The following is a 16,743-nucleotide window of genomic DNA, read 5'->3' as shown; positions in this document are numbered from 1 at the left end:
GAATATAAGGTTGATTTCCTTACTTATGTGGCACACTGCTTCCTTCTTTATGGTCCTTTTACCCTGGACTATTTCCTATTCAATATGACTGCTCCCTGAGGAGTCTAAATGTGAGGTCTTCCCTTCATTGACCTTTGGCAATTCAATATGGCTTATGTGTCTTGGTGTTACTGTGTTCTGCCACCAGTGATGCTTAAAGAGTAAATGGACAATTTTCCAAGTTCTAGAAAGGAAAACAAAAAGGAATTCATGGAGTACTGAACTTATAGGATATCAATATCAATGAAAACATTTTATATTCTCCCAGAAATAAAAGACAGATTAGCCACTAAGTAAAGACAGCTAGATAATAATGGACTATCAATAGCAGCAATAGGACAAGGAAGAAATATATTCAAAAGTGCTGAAGAAGTGTAACTACACACCTAGAATTTGAGGCACAGCTGAGCCATCATTAATGAATTAGGTCTAATTAAAAATGGAATTAAAAGTATTTATCCCCAAACACTCTCAATAAAATAATTTTGGCAAGGAGAAAAGTGGTGCCTAGGAAATGTATACAAGGAGAAACAGTGAACTTGGAAGTTGATTCAATAAGTGAATTGTCAAGTTTAATTCTTCAAAAACAAAATATGTTTATATTTTTTAAAGAGTCAAACCAAAATTCTTCACAAAAATAATAACATGAGTGGAATTTTCCTATGGGTACTTGAAGTCTGTAGAAGCAGAATATTAGAAGCTTCATACTCATTTATTTAACACTATAATTTTCTGTTTTCACTGTTCATTAAAGTACAGTCTACATATGGTAAAATTGACCTTTTTCAGTATACAGTTTTGCAAGTTTTGACAAATGTATATAGTCATGAGACCACCACCAAAATCAAGACATACAAATTTCATCAGCCACAGAAATTTTCAGGTGCCTGTTTGTATTCCTCCCCACCCCCACCCGCCCCTGCCAACTGTCTGATCTGTTTACTGTCACTATTATTTTGTCATATAAATGACATCATACATTTTGAGTCTAACTTCATTCACTTAGAATAATATGTTTCAGATTTATCCATATCTTTTATCTACTAGCGGTCCTTTCCCATTTAGTTCTGAATAGTATCCAACTGTGAGAATGTATCATCGTTTGTCCATCCATTCACCAGTTGAAGGACATTTCTGTTTTTTCCTATTTTGTTGATTATAAAAAAGCCATTATAAACATTTATGTACAGGTTTTGACATGAACATAAATTGTCTATTCACTTGGGAAAAGATGTCAGGGTAAAACTGATTGGTTATGTGGTTAAGTGTATGTTTAGGTTTATAAAATACTGACAAACTTTTTTGTATGGACTAAACCATTTTGCATTCCCAATTTTATTTCCATTTTGCATTCTTTTAAGCTGTGAACTATAGGCTTTTTTAAAATTCTAACTCAAAATGAATGAAATATTGCCTGAGGCCTTACATTTCAAGTCTTCCCAGTTAATATGCAACAACAACAAAAAAAAGAGTTTTGTAAAGGAAACAGGATTATTTATGCAGATAAAGAAGGAGGTACGATTCAAAACAGAAAACTGTCTAAGAAAACACATGCATGCATACATGCTTTGAGTTAGAGACTGAAGGCATTATCATAATTAAGTGCTGTCTAGTTAGGAACATTGAAAACATTCTTACAAAATTGCTTAAAATTTTTTTGAGATATGTAAATTATACAGATTTACTAAATGAGTTTGCGCTTCAGAGGAAGTCATGCCCTTGGGAGTTGAAATGCACTTAAACCTATGGGATGATGAAACTGCCAGAGAGTATTCAATGAGAAGAAAAGGAGCCTTGCAATGGAGCCACAGGCTGCTTCAATACTTAGATGCCATGTTGAAGAGGAAAAGTTGGCCAAGTAAAGACTGAGTCCAGGGGAGTACTTAGAAAACCTATTGGTCATAGTAGCCTGAGAGTAAAAGATGATGCTACCAAAAGAAGAGAATGATCCAATGGTGCCAAATGTGGCTGAATGTGTGAGTAGGATGAAGATAAGGAAGAGATACTGAGTTTGCTATAGGAACATCATTGCTGACTTTGACAATTGCAACTGCAGTAATGTGGGACTGAGGGGAGAGAAGCCTGATTACAGTGGTATGAGCCATGGATGGTAGAAAAGGATGTGGAAACTTTGGGTATATACACATCTTCAAGATGATTTGCTCTGAGAATCGGGGGACTTGTAAGGGAAATGTAATTTCTTTCTTTTTTGTTATTGCATTTTAGGTTTTGGGGTACATGTGAAGAACATGCAAGATTGTTGCATAGGTACACACAAGGCAGTGTGGTTTGCTGCCTTCCTTCCCCTCACCTGTATCTGTCATTTCTCCCCATGCTATCTCTTCCCACCTCCCCACCCCCCCGTCCCTCTCCCATTTCCCCCCAACGGACCCCAGTGTGTAGTGCTCCCCACCATGTGTCCATATGTTCTCATTGTTCAACACCTGCCTATGAGTGAGAACATGCAGTGTTTGATTTTCTGCTGTCATGTCAGTTTGCTGAGAATGATGGTTTCCAGGTTCATCCATGTCCCTACAAAGGACGCAAACTCATCATTTTTGATGGCTGCGTAATATTCCATGGTGTATATGTACCACATTTAAGGGAAATGTAATTTCAACGGAAGACTTCCCTAAGATCAAAGATTCTAGAGCATGTATGTAACCTACAGCAATATTCCAATAGAGAGATGATGTAGAGGAGAATCAGGTAATTGCAAGACCAATTTCTTTGGCTACTAAGAGAATTAAATATGAAGAGCATTAGTGGAGGGTTTCACCTCTTATAGGCACTTCCAAAAACCAAAAGCTATGTGAAGATGTATGGTAAATTGGTAGTGGAAAATGAGGAAGTCCTATATGATTGCTTCTAGTTTCCTAATGATGTATAAAATAGTTTCAGAAGCTGAGAGTGAAGGTATAAAATGGTATTTTCAGAGAACAAGAAAGAGGTTGTATTAGGGCTATGCAAGTTACTATATTCTTGGTGCAGAAGACAGAATATTGCAAAGAGCCAACATTCCCAAAGTAATATATGAGTTCAACATAACCACAATGAATATAATAATGGGATTTTTTGACATTTGGCAGATGAATCAAAAGCTTATCAGAAATAACAGATAATAAAAGATAATAAAAGGTCAGTGAGGAGAAATGGAAAAAGAGAGCTTTGAGGGACTACTGGAACTAGCGAGCTAGCTCAGAAAAACTCTTTATTACCATATATATAAGAAGTCAGTATATGGTCAAGTGATTGTAAAAAATAATAATGCATTTTTAAAGGTCATTACAAATGCTAAAAGGAAAATCAGCTCTTTGAAAACAATAATTTAAAGTCTCAACATACATAATACACCTAAATAGCTTGGAGATGAAATAAAAAGTTAAATATAATTAACAAAATCATTAAGCATATGTATAAGAAAGTATTTTCTGAAATAAGAATGGAAATGTTAAGAGTAAAATTGCCTGAAAATTGTAAGGAAGAACATGGATTTTTATAACTACCTAAATATTGTGATCTTTCTCTATCTAATAAATCCTACCATGTAGCCAAATTTAAAAACTGAAAAAAATGGCCACATACATAAGTGCTAAATTGTTTGTAGCTTTCATCTATAAAGATCTATAAAACATAATTATAAAAAACAAAATAACAATGTAAATTAAAACATCTATTTTATTTCCTTGAAGTGTTTAATAAATTAGCAATGATAAGACAGAATTAGAAATTACATAGTAAGGCAGGCATTCTCACATAATACTAGCCAGAAAACAAAGTGTCTCTAACTTTCTGGAAACCAATTTGGCTTTTTGTAATAAGAACTTTAAATAGAGTCTTGATGTTTATCCCAGTAATTTAACTTTTAGAAATTTCATCTAAGATAAAATTAGACCCTCATATAAGAATATTTCGAGGAGTAAAACTAAATGTCAGCAAATGCCTACATAGATGCTAGAGAACTCATGTGATAATATATAGTCATTAAAATTACATTTTTTCCTAGACACATACAACCTACAAAGACTGAAACATTTAACAAATAACTAATGCCAATCTTTCTCGAAGTCTTTCAAAAAAATTAAATGGAGAGTATATTTCCCAGCTCATTTCACAAGGCCAGTATTACCCTGATACCAACACCAGAGATGAACAATACAAGAAAACAAAATTAAAGACCAATATCTCTGATGGACATAGATGCAAATCTCCTCAACCAAATACCAGCAAACAAAATTCAACAGCCTATTAAAAGGATCATTCCCCGTGATCAACTGGGATGCAAGGATGGTTTGTAAATCAATAATGTTACAAACCACATTTATAGGATAGAGGACATAAACTGTGTGATCATCTTAATAAAGGAAATAGAAAGGTTGAATGTCAGATAGAGACGAATTGATTATTACCATAAAGTCAGCTCCCATAATGCAAGGTAGGACCTTGATAATACCCTCATCTTCCCATAAGGTCATGTAACATCTTACTTCTGAGCTCACAAGCTAACTGCCTTTGCTCATTCCTACATGTGGACCAAGCTAATCACAAACAGAATTTATATTATACTTTAACTTCAGAACTAATGACTCCCTCTCTTTTGAGACAGACCCCCAAGGAAATAAGGAAGTAGGCATTTAAATGACAGTGATTAAAGATTTATAGAAACAAGGTGGACTTGACAAGTAGTTGACCATGAATGAAGAAGTTTTGCAAACTTCTCAGACCCTTATGCCCAGACGTCTGTGGTCACGTTACCTCCTGGCCTTAGCCCCATCCCTGTTCCCCCTCCCTCTAACATAAAAAAGCCTAAAATTTAATCAACTTTAGATAGTTCTTTAGGATATTAGTCCACCATCTTCTCAGTTTGCTGGCTGTCTGAAATAAAGTTGTCTTCCTTGCCCCAACAATTTGTCTCTCAACTTATTGGCTGTTGTGTGGCAAGTAGTAGATGTGAACTTGACAATAGTCATTAGCACTCCATCTCTCTGCTTCCTTTCACTATGGCTATTAACCCAAATTTTATGTCCATCATTCTCTTCATTATTATGTAGTTTTATTGAATGTACACATATTCATAAGTTTATTTTCACTTAAGTTCTTAACTCCGTAAAAGAAGTACTGAAGTACCATGATACAATGAAAAAATAGATTTTTATATTATTTCTTCTGTTGCACTTCTGAAATAATTTTCTCAAGTCTATTTTTATACGAACAGAAAGTAGAAACTCATTTTCAATTTTTAAGTTCAAAGAGAAAAGATGTGATAACTCCAGGAGCAATTTTCAGCATTTCCTGGTGAAATGAGTGATTAAAGAGATAATCACTTTATGAGGAAGATCAAGCAAAGAATCTGGTGAGGGATGGGAAAGCCTGAACTAAAAGCAGTGGTGAGTACAGGCAGGTTCTGGGTCGTCATCCCAGAGCTCTGAGCCGCTGAGCTGACTGATCACAGAATATGCAGTCCCATGCACCTGTGTGCACACACAAAAAGAGGGAGTAGAAAGGAGAAACAAAGGACTGAAAAATAAATTAGTGTTGGATGCTCATTAAAGCTCAATGAAGGAAGACCTGATATTAACAGAAGAATAGTTAACTCCCTCTAGCTGGTAGTAGCCCAGGCTAGTGGCACAAAGAGGGATATGGGAGTGGCAGCATCTGTAGAACCCATGAGACATACTTTATAATATGGATACAGGGCTGGACAGGGAGGTAAGAAACAGCCATTTGGTCAGAAACAGCCTCTGACTGGTTTTCCAGTCAGTGATTTCTAGGTTAAAAATAGTTCTGGTTTTGTGAGGCAGGAGAAAATATTTAGCCTCCAGTGAGTGGTGAAAGAGCAAGTTCATGAGGTGCAGAACAAGGCCTCAAGGTGCAGATCTCATTCCGTGATAAAGATTGAAGAAATGGCAGGCCAGGAGACATGCCCAAGGGGACTCATTAAAATCCCATTTCCTGGAGCAACATTTTCAGAGAGGTCATGTCAGCTGAGAGGGTGAGACTATGAAGCCTCCCCCAGGACAAGGCTCACTGTTGGCCCAGGGATAGTGAGGCTGGGCATTGGTGGGTCTCTTTTAAGCAGCTCCTCTTATACCTCCCTTTTCCACATTCCTGCTGTGCTCGTCTTTTATCATTAATCCTAGCATGAGGGGAATATGTAAAATCTGAGGACCTGTACTCAAGAACTCAGCTAGAACCATTCCAAAGCAGTAAGGACTTTTTCATAAGGACAGTGAATGAGAAAACTTTGAAGGGGATTCAGCTCCGTGCTTCTGCAGGATCCTGCCCTGTGTTCTCAGCTGCCTGTCTGCATCTATCTCTATTCTAGAAAGGATCTGAGGTGCCAGTGACTGGAGGAGGCTTTGACTTCTCATCCCAGAGACAGCCATACACACACCTACATTCATCCCTGACGGAAGAACCAACTCTTCTTTCTTTGTCTTCTTGAACCTCTTTATCCCTCAAATGATTCTCAAGAGAGTTGGTGTGGTCTGGAAGCTGTGCTCCTTCCTATATGAGGTAAGGGCTGTGTCTCTGTTTCAAGGCAATATGTGAAGTCTGGAAGTCCTGAGATACAGAGTCAAGACCCTACACTGCTCTCCTTCTCAGATTCTCTAGTTCCTCAGGCTTCATTGTTCACTCACTCCCATCTATACCTTATGCACCTTGTACACGTACCATCTTGCACATGTGGGGACACCCAAAATAATTCTGTGCCACTAGCCAGCCGTGAGTTCCTAGAATTCTTGATGCTGAAAAGTCCCAGTACTTACCTTTGTTACATCTGTACTTCCCTGGCCTACAATAATTTGATGTGAGTCCCCAAATGAATTGTACCTCCAAGGAGGACTATCTAAAATACGCTGAAGTGACTTTCCCCTGCAAGCCTGCTTGCCACTAAGTCCAGTGCCACAGGAGAAAAAAAAAAAAAAGCCAATTGATGTAAATTCAAAAAATAGATCTACTGAGCAGAGAAAAAAATTTTTATACAAATATACTTTCAGAAATTTAGCTCTACCTTACTATTGACTGACCATTTTCCATGAAATATAACAATGCCTCTCTTAATCTCAGCCTCTGCTGACTTCTCTTGGTTTGAAATACCCACAACCACCAGCAGCTTTTTAGAAAGAAGCTCTTCCTCTGTAGGCTCTGTGTGTGTTCTCTGGCCTTTCCCTTTAGATGACCCCAGAGGTGAGGACCCAGTGAATGGAAAAGGAAGGAAAAACGATAGTCCAGGATCAGAGGGAGGAGATAGGTATGTAGGATCCTGAGTCCTGGTCACGCCACCTTACTCAAGCCCTGATTTTGGTTCTCTTTGAAATTCTGTCCAAACATCTGGTGCAGGAATTTAGAGGAATGTGCCCAGCTAATAGTTTTACTCATTTTATTTCCCTGTTCATCCATCCTTTCATTCAAGAAAAACAAAAGCATGCATTTCAAATCTAATATTTAGCAGAAATACTGCTTAGAATTGTTTTGGGACTTGTTTTTTTTGTTGTTGTCAACAGACAAATTTTTCCAGTCAGTGGTTCCTAGGTTAAAATTATGGTTTTTGTTTTGTAAAACAGGAGAAAGATCTTAGACTCTGAGTGGTAGAGGGCATTTTTCTGGCTGGTTTCTGCCCAGACTTCACTGGGCAAAAGTGCAGGGAGGACATTCCTGTACTATATTTTTAATATGTGAATGTTCTGATGCTGTCCCTCACTTTTTAAAAATTATAGCCTGACCCTTTTTTATTTAGCCAGCTCCTGTTTATCCTCAGCCTGTAGTTTGTATGACACTTCCTTGATGAATCCTTTCCTGAAACTTCACTTATATGTTCTCTTAGTATATTTTCTTTCATTTATCAATCATCACCATTGGCTGTATGTAGGTGTTTGTGTGATCAATTTTTCACATCTACGCAGTTACCCGAGTGTAGTGCCTGATATATCATAGGTCCTTAGTAAATATTTATTGAACAGATGGGCCTTCCAATGTCAGGATTTTATGACGTTGCCACTTAAAGGTTCTAACTCTGAGCTGACCAGGATAGTGACATGAATGGATATTTGAAGAATTAGGTGCAGATTATGCAAGGGAAAGGTAACTAATTTGATGAAGGATTATTTTTCTCTTCCAAAAGGCCTCCTGTCTTCCATCCAACTGTGAAAAAAAAACTGCACTCATAAAGAGCAAGCCAAGTGAATGCTGTCCCACACATACCTCACACTCCACCTCTCCTCAATCCCCACCAGCAGTGCTATCATATGGATTCAGGGTTTGGCAGGACCACCATTCTTCCTTGTATTCCTAAGATTTGTGGGGAGAAATCTTCTCACCTTGAGTGCGTTGCTGTGGCTCACAGGTAATTCTATTGCTTTGGGCCTTTTCTGCAGTGTCTCCTCCTTTGTAGCTCACCCCTTGTATCATGTGCCCTAAACACAAGCACCTGCCATGCCACCACAAATCGCATTGCCTTTATTCCTGCCTGTTTCTGAGTAAACATCTTATTGTTATTTTCAAATAGGCAAACTCCTTTTGTACTGTTCCTCTAGATATAGCTCTAAAATCTATACCACATGACTGTTAAATTCAGCTGACAATTCTCTTTCCGTCCAGCAGAGTAGCAGTTGAAGACTCCAGGTGATCAAGCAGCCCAAGAGCCCGGAGAGTCTCCTGTTGAGGAAGGTAATCAAAAACAATGAGACTGGTTTAAGGGAGAAGAGAGTAAAGATTTTCTTTTATAAATAGGACTTTAAAAACTGACTTGGAATTCCAAGTACATGTTAAGCAGAAAAATAGCTGTATCTTAAACCAATGCCTAGTGTATTTGTTCATTGTAAAAAGAGAAACACTTTCATCTATCCACAAAGATGTTTGCTTAGGCTTCTTCTTCTGGAACCTTATTTGAAGGGATTTCTAAATGATTAGCTATTAACAACATACCAAAATACCTGATACTAATTTAGTTGATGGTTTATCATAATTCAATAAAGGCATTCAGAAATCAGAGTTACGTTAAGAGATGAAAAAGATACCATATTACGGGATTCCTATTGGCCAATGCACAGTGACTTAGAACAATCCAAAGCTAGAGTGAACACTTAGAAAAGCTTCCACTGATAATATATTTTGTTCTAGGCCACTAAAAAAAAAAAAAACAAAAAAACAAAAAACCACATCATGGAGCTTCGGAACGCCACCTTGGGAAGTGCCTTCATCTTGGTGGGAATTCTAAATGACAGTCCGTCTCCTGAAGTGGTCTGTGCTACAATTACTGTCCTTTACTTGTTGGCCCTGACCAGCAATGGCCTGCTGCTCCTGGCCATCACATTGGAAGCCCGGCTCCATGTGCCCATGTACCTCCTGCTTGGGCAGCTCTCTCTCATGGACCTTCTGTTCACATCTGTTGTCACTCCCAAGGCCCTTGCAGACTTTCTGTGCAGAGTAAACACCATCTCCTTTGGAGGCTGTGCCCTTCAGATGTTCCTGGCACTGACAATGGGTGGTGCTGAGGACCTCCTACTGGCCTTCATGGCCTATGACAGGTATGTGGCCATTTGTCATCCTCTGAAATACATGACCCTCATGAGCCCAAGAGTCTGCAGGCGCATGGTAGCCACATCCTGGATCCTGGCATCTCTGACTGCTCTAGGACATACCACGTACACCATGCACTTTCCTTTCTGCACGTCCTGGGAAATCAGGCATCTGCTCTGTGAGATCCCACCCTTGCTGAAGTTGGCCTGTGCTGATACCTCCAGGTATGAACTTATAATATATGTGACAGGTGTGACTTTTCTCTTGCTCCCCATTTCTGCCATTGTTGCCTCCTACACACTGATCTTATTCGCTGTGCTCCATATGCCATCAAATGAGGGGAGGAAGAAAGCCCTTGTCACCTGCTCTTCCCACCTGACTGTGGTTGGGATGTTCTATGGAGCTGCCACATTCATGTATGTCTTGCCCAGTTCCTTCCACAGTCCCAAACGAGACAACATCGTATCTGTTTTCTACACAATTGTCACTCCAGCCTTGAATCCCCTCATCTATAGCCTGAGAAATAAGGAAGTCATGGGGACCTTGAGGAGGGTCCTGGGAAAATACATGCTGCTGGCACACTCCATGCTCTAGGGACAGCTCATGGCTTGCCTCTCACCATTCCTCCTCCAAATAAAATTCTCTACTTACTCATTCTTTATTACTATACTCTGTCTGAGATGATACAAACATTTTTTTAATTTTAATTTTATTTTCTACTCTGTAGCTGGTAGGTACAGTGATGAGTTAAACTCATTTGGCACACATCATCCTGACTTTGGAAACCCATGTTACAAGAAGAACTAGATGAGGGGAGAAAGCCTTGAATGGGTGTTGTAGACTCACTGTCTGGTAGGGCGTCATCCTGACACATTACCAAGTAGAAATGGTAGGGGATTAGCTTTCCATTTTAACATCATGTAGCAGTGAGAAGCAGCAGTAGTTTTGGACTGACCAAATTCCGGTAGCCTCTCAGCACCAGAGGAGGACTGCTCCCTTTGAAGCAGATTCTTTATTAATAGAGGGAATAATATATTAGGCTTCCTGTTTATTAAGTAAATAATTGTTTGAATACTTAGTGGAAATGAGTAAGAGTTATGTGACTGCATTGGTACTCTACACCTGAAGAGACGTTCACATTGGTACCTGAGTAATGATAAATAATTACATTGAAAGAGTGGGGCTGGGCACAGTAGCTCACGCCTGTAATCCCAGCACTTTGGGAGGCCAAGTCGGACAGATCACCTGAGGTCAGGAGTTCGAGACCAGCCTGGCCAACATGGGGAAACCCGGTCTCTACTAAAAATACAAACATTAGTTGTGCATAGTGGCAGGCACCTGTAATCCCAGTTACTCTGGAGGCTGAGGCAGGAGAATTGCTTGACCCCAGAAGGTGGAGGTCGCAGTGAGCCAAGATCAAACCACTGCACTCTAGCCTGAGTGACAGAGACTCTGTCTAAATAAATAAATAGAAAAAGTGGAAAGGGATAAAGAAAGATATTTCTACTTGGAAATTTTGACAGAGTCTTTTTGAAAATGGGCATTTTTACATTGCCTAAAATTAAAACTAAAATAAAGAATGAATAAAATAGAATTGAAAGTACCACTTTTAAAGTGAGTACAATAACAAGAAGAGAAATTTGTTGGGCATATTGTCTAAATTTTTTAAAATGTGGACTTGTGGCTATTAGAATATGTTTTTAAACATTAAAACAATTAAAAAAGCTTATACTCTTGAGGTGAATACATGTATATCTGTGTGTCCATAGGAAAAAAAGTATGAAATACATAATTTACTTTTTTAGCTAGCCAAATATGCTTTCTTTTCATTTTATTCATTGGTATGTGAAGATTTATAGCAAAATCAGGGAACTTAAATTTGTTGAGTGCAGAATTTCCAAAATAACTTGGCTTACGTAGGTGTTATTATTCTTGAGAATAGTGCTTTGTCAACACATAATCATTTTTTCTACAGAAATAAAATTACATTATTTAATCTATAAAGCTAAACCATAAAAAAGATAAAGCTAATCTATAAAATTAATCTGTTATTATAAAACCTGAGAATATTAAGAAATTTGGAATGAATAAAAAATCACTTAAAAGTTTTTCTTTTTTGTTGTACATATATGTATTTTACTGAATTTAAATATCCATGATGATGAAGGTCATGGGTTTTTTCATTTGAAATTTGGTGAATCTTCTTTGCTGTGAGGGGATATTTTAAAGTAGTGATGAGGAAGGGAACCAGAGTGCCTGCATTTGAATCCCTCTATTCCTTTGGTCATCTATGCATCTTTGGACACTAAATTAAATTCTTTGTACCTCAGTCTGCTGTTGTTAAAAGTAGTCATATTTACAGGCCTGCTCTCATGATATTGTTGGGTAAATTAAATAAGATAATAAATATCAGATACTTAGACCACAGCTTAGTAAATTGTGCTTAAAACATTTTGGCTGTTATATGGATAAATTGTAAAAAGCCTTCTAAAAAATATTATTTTATTGTTTCCTTTTAGAAATGAAACATTTGTTTATTATTTTTATTGACAAAAATTGTATGTATTAATGTGGTACAACATGATGTTTTGAAATATGTATACTTTATGGAACTGCTAAATCAAGCCAACTAACATATACTTTACCTCACATACTTATTTTTTTGTGTGTTAAGAACAGTTAAAATCTGCTTTCTCAGCAATTTTCAAGTATGCAATATATTCTAATTATTGCCGTGATGTACAATAAATCTCTGGAACTTTTTCCTCCTGCCTAACTGAAGTTTTGCGTCCTTTGACCAGCATCTCCCAAATCCCCTTACCTCAGCATTTGGTAACCAACATTTTACTCTGTTTCTGTGAATTCAACTTACAGGTTCTGCATGTAAGTGAGATCATGTGATATTTTTCTTTCTATACCTGGCTTATTTCTCTTAAAACAATGTTCCCCAGGTTTATTCACATTGTTACAAATTATAAGATTTCCTTCTTTTTTAAAGGAGTTTCGATTGTGTATACATTTCACATTTTTTAATCCCTTTATTCATTGATGGACACTTAGGTTGATTCCACAGCTTGGCTATTGACAAAAATGCTGCAATGAACACAGTGCAGATATCTCTTAAACGTATTAATTTCATATTCTTTGGGTATACACCCAGAGTGGGATTGCTGGATCATACAGTAGTTCTATTTTTAACTTTTCAAGGAACCTCTATACTGCTTTCCCTAATGTGTGTACCAATTTACATTTCTACCAACAGTGTGCAAGAGCTCCCTTTTCTCCACATCCTAACCAACACTTGTCATTTTTTTTTTTTGGATAATAGCCAAACAGATGGAAGGTGATATCTCATGTTAAGGTAATATCTCGTTTGATGTGCATTTCCCTGAAGATTATTAATCTTGAGAACATTTTCATATACTTGTTGGCCATTTTTATGTCTTCTTTTAAGATATGTAAATTTAGGTTCTTTCTCCATGTTTTACTTAGGTTACTCCTGCTTTTGAGTTCCTGATATGTTTTGGATATTAACCCTTTATTAGATGTATGATTCAAAAATATTTTTATCCATTCTATAGGTTGTCTCTTCACTTATTTCCTTTGCTATGCAGAAGCTTCATTGCATAAATGTGGCATATCACACTTAGTGATTTGCATATGAGGCAGCATATAGTTGATCCTTCTTTTTTCTTTTCTTTTTTTCTTTTTCTTTTTTTAAGACAGAGTCTCACTCTATCGCACAGGCTGGAGTGTAGTGGTGCAATCTCAGCTCACTGCAACCTCCACCTCTCAGATTCAAGCAATTCTCCTGCCTCAGCCTCCCAAGGACTATAGCCACCACGTCTGGCTAATTTTTTGTATTTTCGATATAGACGGGGTTTCACCATATTAGCCAGGATGGTCTCGATGTCCTGACCTCATGATCCGCCCACCTTAGCCTCCCAAAGTGCTGGGGTTACAGGCTTGAGCCACCACAGCTGGTCGATTCTTCTTCTTTTATAAAAAAAAGTTTATTCAGATATTCTATGTGTTTTTACTGGATAAGTTGATCCATTTAGATTCAAGTGATAGGTGAGGTCTTACTACTATGATTTTATTGTTTTCTGGTTCTTTCATAGATTATTTGTCCTTCCCTTTCTAGTTCGCTGTCTTTCATTGTAGTTGGGTAATTTTCTCCACTGGCATGCTTTGATTCTTTACTTTTTATCTTGTGTATATCTTCTATAGGTTTTTGCTTTGTTGTTACCATGAGGCTGTGTAAAACATCTTATGGCTGTAATAGGCTATTTTAAGATGGTAACAATTTTAACATTGATCACATACAAAAAATCTATACTTTTACTGCACCCTTCCCCCAACATTATATGTCTTTGATGTCACAATTTACATCTTTTCATATTGTATTTATATAACTTAACAAATTATCAAATTATTTTTGTTTTTAATAGTTTTGTTTTTATACTTTTCTTTGTCTAGGAAAGTCTTTGTCTCTCTGTTTATGAAGGACAGCTTCACTGAGTACTGTATTCTTGGTTGGCTGTTTTTTTACCCTCAGCACTTTGAATATATCATCCAACTTTCTCATGGCTTACAAAATTTCTCCTGAGAAATCCACTGCTATCCATATTAGGACTCCCTTAAATGTGGTCTTCTTCTTTTGTCTTGATGCTTTCAGGGTCCCTCTTTGTCTTTGATTTTTGACATGTTGATAACACATCTTGATGTAATCTTGTTTGTATTGAATCTTATTGAAGACCATTGACTTTCCTGTGCATGAATATTTATATTTTTCCTCAGCTTTGGAAAGTTTTCTGTTATTATTTCTTTAAGCTTTTTGTTTCGTATCTTTCTTTTCTACTTCTTGACCTTCTGCACTGTGAATATTTGACCTTTTGATGCTCTTTCATAAATTCTCTAAGATTTCTTCATTCCTTTTATTTTCTCTTCTGACTATATTTTTTAAAATAAAATGTCTTTGAGTTTACAGATTCTTTCTTCTATTTGATCAGTTCTGCTGTTGACTCTCTCTATTACAGTTTTCAATTCATTTATTTTATATTTCAGCTCCAGAATTTCTGTTTGAGTTTTTTGTATAAGCATAATCTCTGTTAATTTTTCTCTTTTGGTAGTTTATTGTTTTCCTGATTTCATTGAATTGTCTCTTAAGCTTCCTTAAAACAATTATTTTGAAATCTTTGTCAGACAGTTCATAAATCTCCATTTTTTTAGGATCAGTTCCTAGTGCTTTATTTTGTTTCTTTGGTGGTAATACATTTCCCTGATTTTCTTGATCCCTGTGACTACATTGGTTTCTGTGCTTTTGTTGAAAAAAAAAAAAAAAGACTTATTTCAATTCTTGCAGACTGTCTCTGTCTGAGAGAGACCTTCACTATTCAGCCTATCCAGAGATTCTGAAAAAGTCATTGGTGTGAAGTGCAGGAAGGCTTGCTGCTGGAATCCTTTGTCAGGCTGGCTGGTGCCTGGGTCCGGAGGTAGGCAAGCCTGGCCCCTGGGTTCTAGAGGTTGGGCCTGGAGCCTGGATTCACTGGGCTGGACCTGTTGTTTGGGTCCACAAAAGTGGTCCTCAAGCCTGTGTCCATAAGGGCTACCCTAGAGCCCATATCTGCAGGGACTAGACTAAACCTTGTTTCTATCAGGCTAATCTGGTGCTGGGGTGGACCTGGAGCTTGCATCCACAGGGGCTGGCTCAGAGCCTAAGTTGGTAGGAGTGGTCCCTAAAGCCTCTTTCCATGCTGCCTTCTTCTGAGCCCTCCAAACTGTTTCAACCTTTGCCTGTTACACAGTTCTAAAATCGCTTCCAGATTTTCAGGTATCTTTTCAACAACAACCCACTCTACTGGTACCAATTTACTGTATTAGTCTGTTCTCATACTGCTGATAAAGACACACCCAAGACTGGGCAATTTACACAAGAAAGAGGTTTATTGAACTTACTGTTCAACATGGCTGGGGAGGCCTCACAATCATGGTGGAAGGCAAAGAGGAGTAAGTGACATCTTACGTGGATGGTCACAGGCAAAGAGAGAGCTTGTGCAGAGAAACACATTTTTAAAACCATCAGATCTCATGAGACCCATTCACTATCACTAGAATAACATAGGAAAGACCAGCCCCATGATTCAATCATCTCCCACCAGGTCTCTCCCACAACATGTGGGAATTATGGGAACTACAAGATGAGATTTGGGTGGGGACACAGAGCCAAACCATACCAGTTCTAATTATAAGGAGGAATTGTTTTGGGATTGTTCAGGTACACTGACTCTTTTATTCAGACACTAGGGCTCTTTTGTGATCACTGAGTATTATTGTTTTTTCAAATCTTTAAGCATGTCCTGCTTTTGGATTTTGGCCCATGAGTTAGGGATTTTGCCTTTACCTATAATTTTTTTCTGATATTTATATTCTAGCTCTGATCCAAAGTAAGAAAGAAACCATTTCCAAGATGACTGGGTGGAGGAATCTAGAGTGACACTCCACATGGCATAATCCCCTCCTGCCTTTTGAATACTTCTTATATGGGATTCTTCTGTCATTGCACAAAACCAATGAACAATCACTTGCCACAAAACTAGTATAGCAATCAATGACAGAATGGTCTGTTTCATACCATTCTTCTCCATAGACAGCCCGAGGACAGGCAAAGGGAACACTATGGTGTCCTTCATGTGTAGGAACTGTGTTTGCATAAATTGCTCAACAGCAGGGACACTGTTTCCAGCAGCCACAGAGATGTTCAGAGAGCATTTTCTCAATTTTAGAAAACATTACTTCCACACGCATACTTAAATAATTTTGTTCTATTCTCTTCATTGTGAGATCCAAAGCTGCACTCATGTCTTCTTTAAGAAACTGAATATCTTTTATCTCCTGGTGTTTAATGCTTGTCAAGTATCTCTGTGGAAAGATCAGGTTGCTCCCAGGTGACCACAGAATAAATTCAACCACCCTGAAGCAGTGCTGCTTTTATATTTACTATTTTATAGCTACTGATGTGGCTTCATGACGGGCAGAGAGGATGCCATTATTAATGTCAACTAAACTTTTCTCAGAATATTTTCATTTTTTTAAACTGCATTGTCTAAACAGTGTCTCTTAATAAGGATTTTGATGTCATTCCTTAAAAAACCATTCTTATGAAGGTATTGCCAGTAATTA

At 37.6% G+C, this 16,743-nt stretch overlaps 1 protein-coding gene across 1 annotated transcript; it reads left to right on the top strand.

Annotated features, from left to right (window-relative positions):
- The first annotated feature begins 9,204 nt into the window (after positions 1-9,204).
- Positions 9,205-10,155, top strand: OR2AG2 (olfactory receptor family 2 subfamily AG member 2). The gene has a single exon (XM_003919784.4). The coding sequence runs from the start codon at positions 9,205-9,207 to the stop codon at positions 10,153-10,155; it is 951 nt and encodes a 316-aa protein (XP_003919833.1).
- The last annotated feature ends 6,588 nt before the right edge of the window (positions 10,156-16,743 follow it).

The sequence above is a fragment of the Saimiri boliviensis genome, chromosome 6, assembly GCF_048565385.1.
Source record: "Saimiri boliviensis isolate mSaiBol1 chromosome 6, mSaiBol1.pri, whole genome shotgun sequence".
Lineage (NCBI taxonomy): Eukaryota > Metazoa > Chordata > Mammalia > Primates > Cebidae > Saimiri > Saimiri boliviensis.
The sequence above is the reverse complement of the archived record's forward strand: the minus strand, read 5'-3'. Positions and strand labels throughout refer to the sequence as shown.

Coding starts and splice junctions, on each gene's coding strand:
- OR2AG2 (XM_003919784.4), top strand. CDS start 9,205: ATGGAGCTTCGGAACGCCACCTTGGGAAGTGCCTTCATCTTGGTGGGA.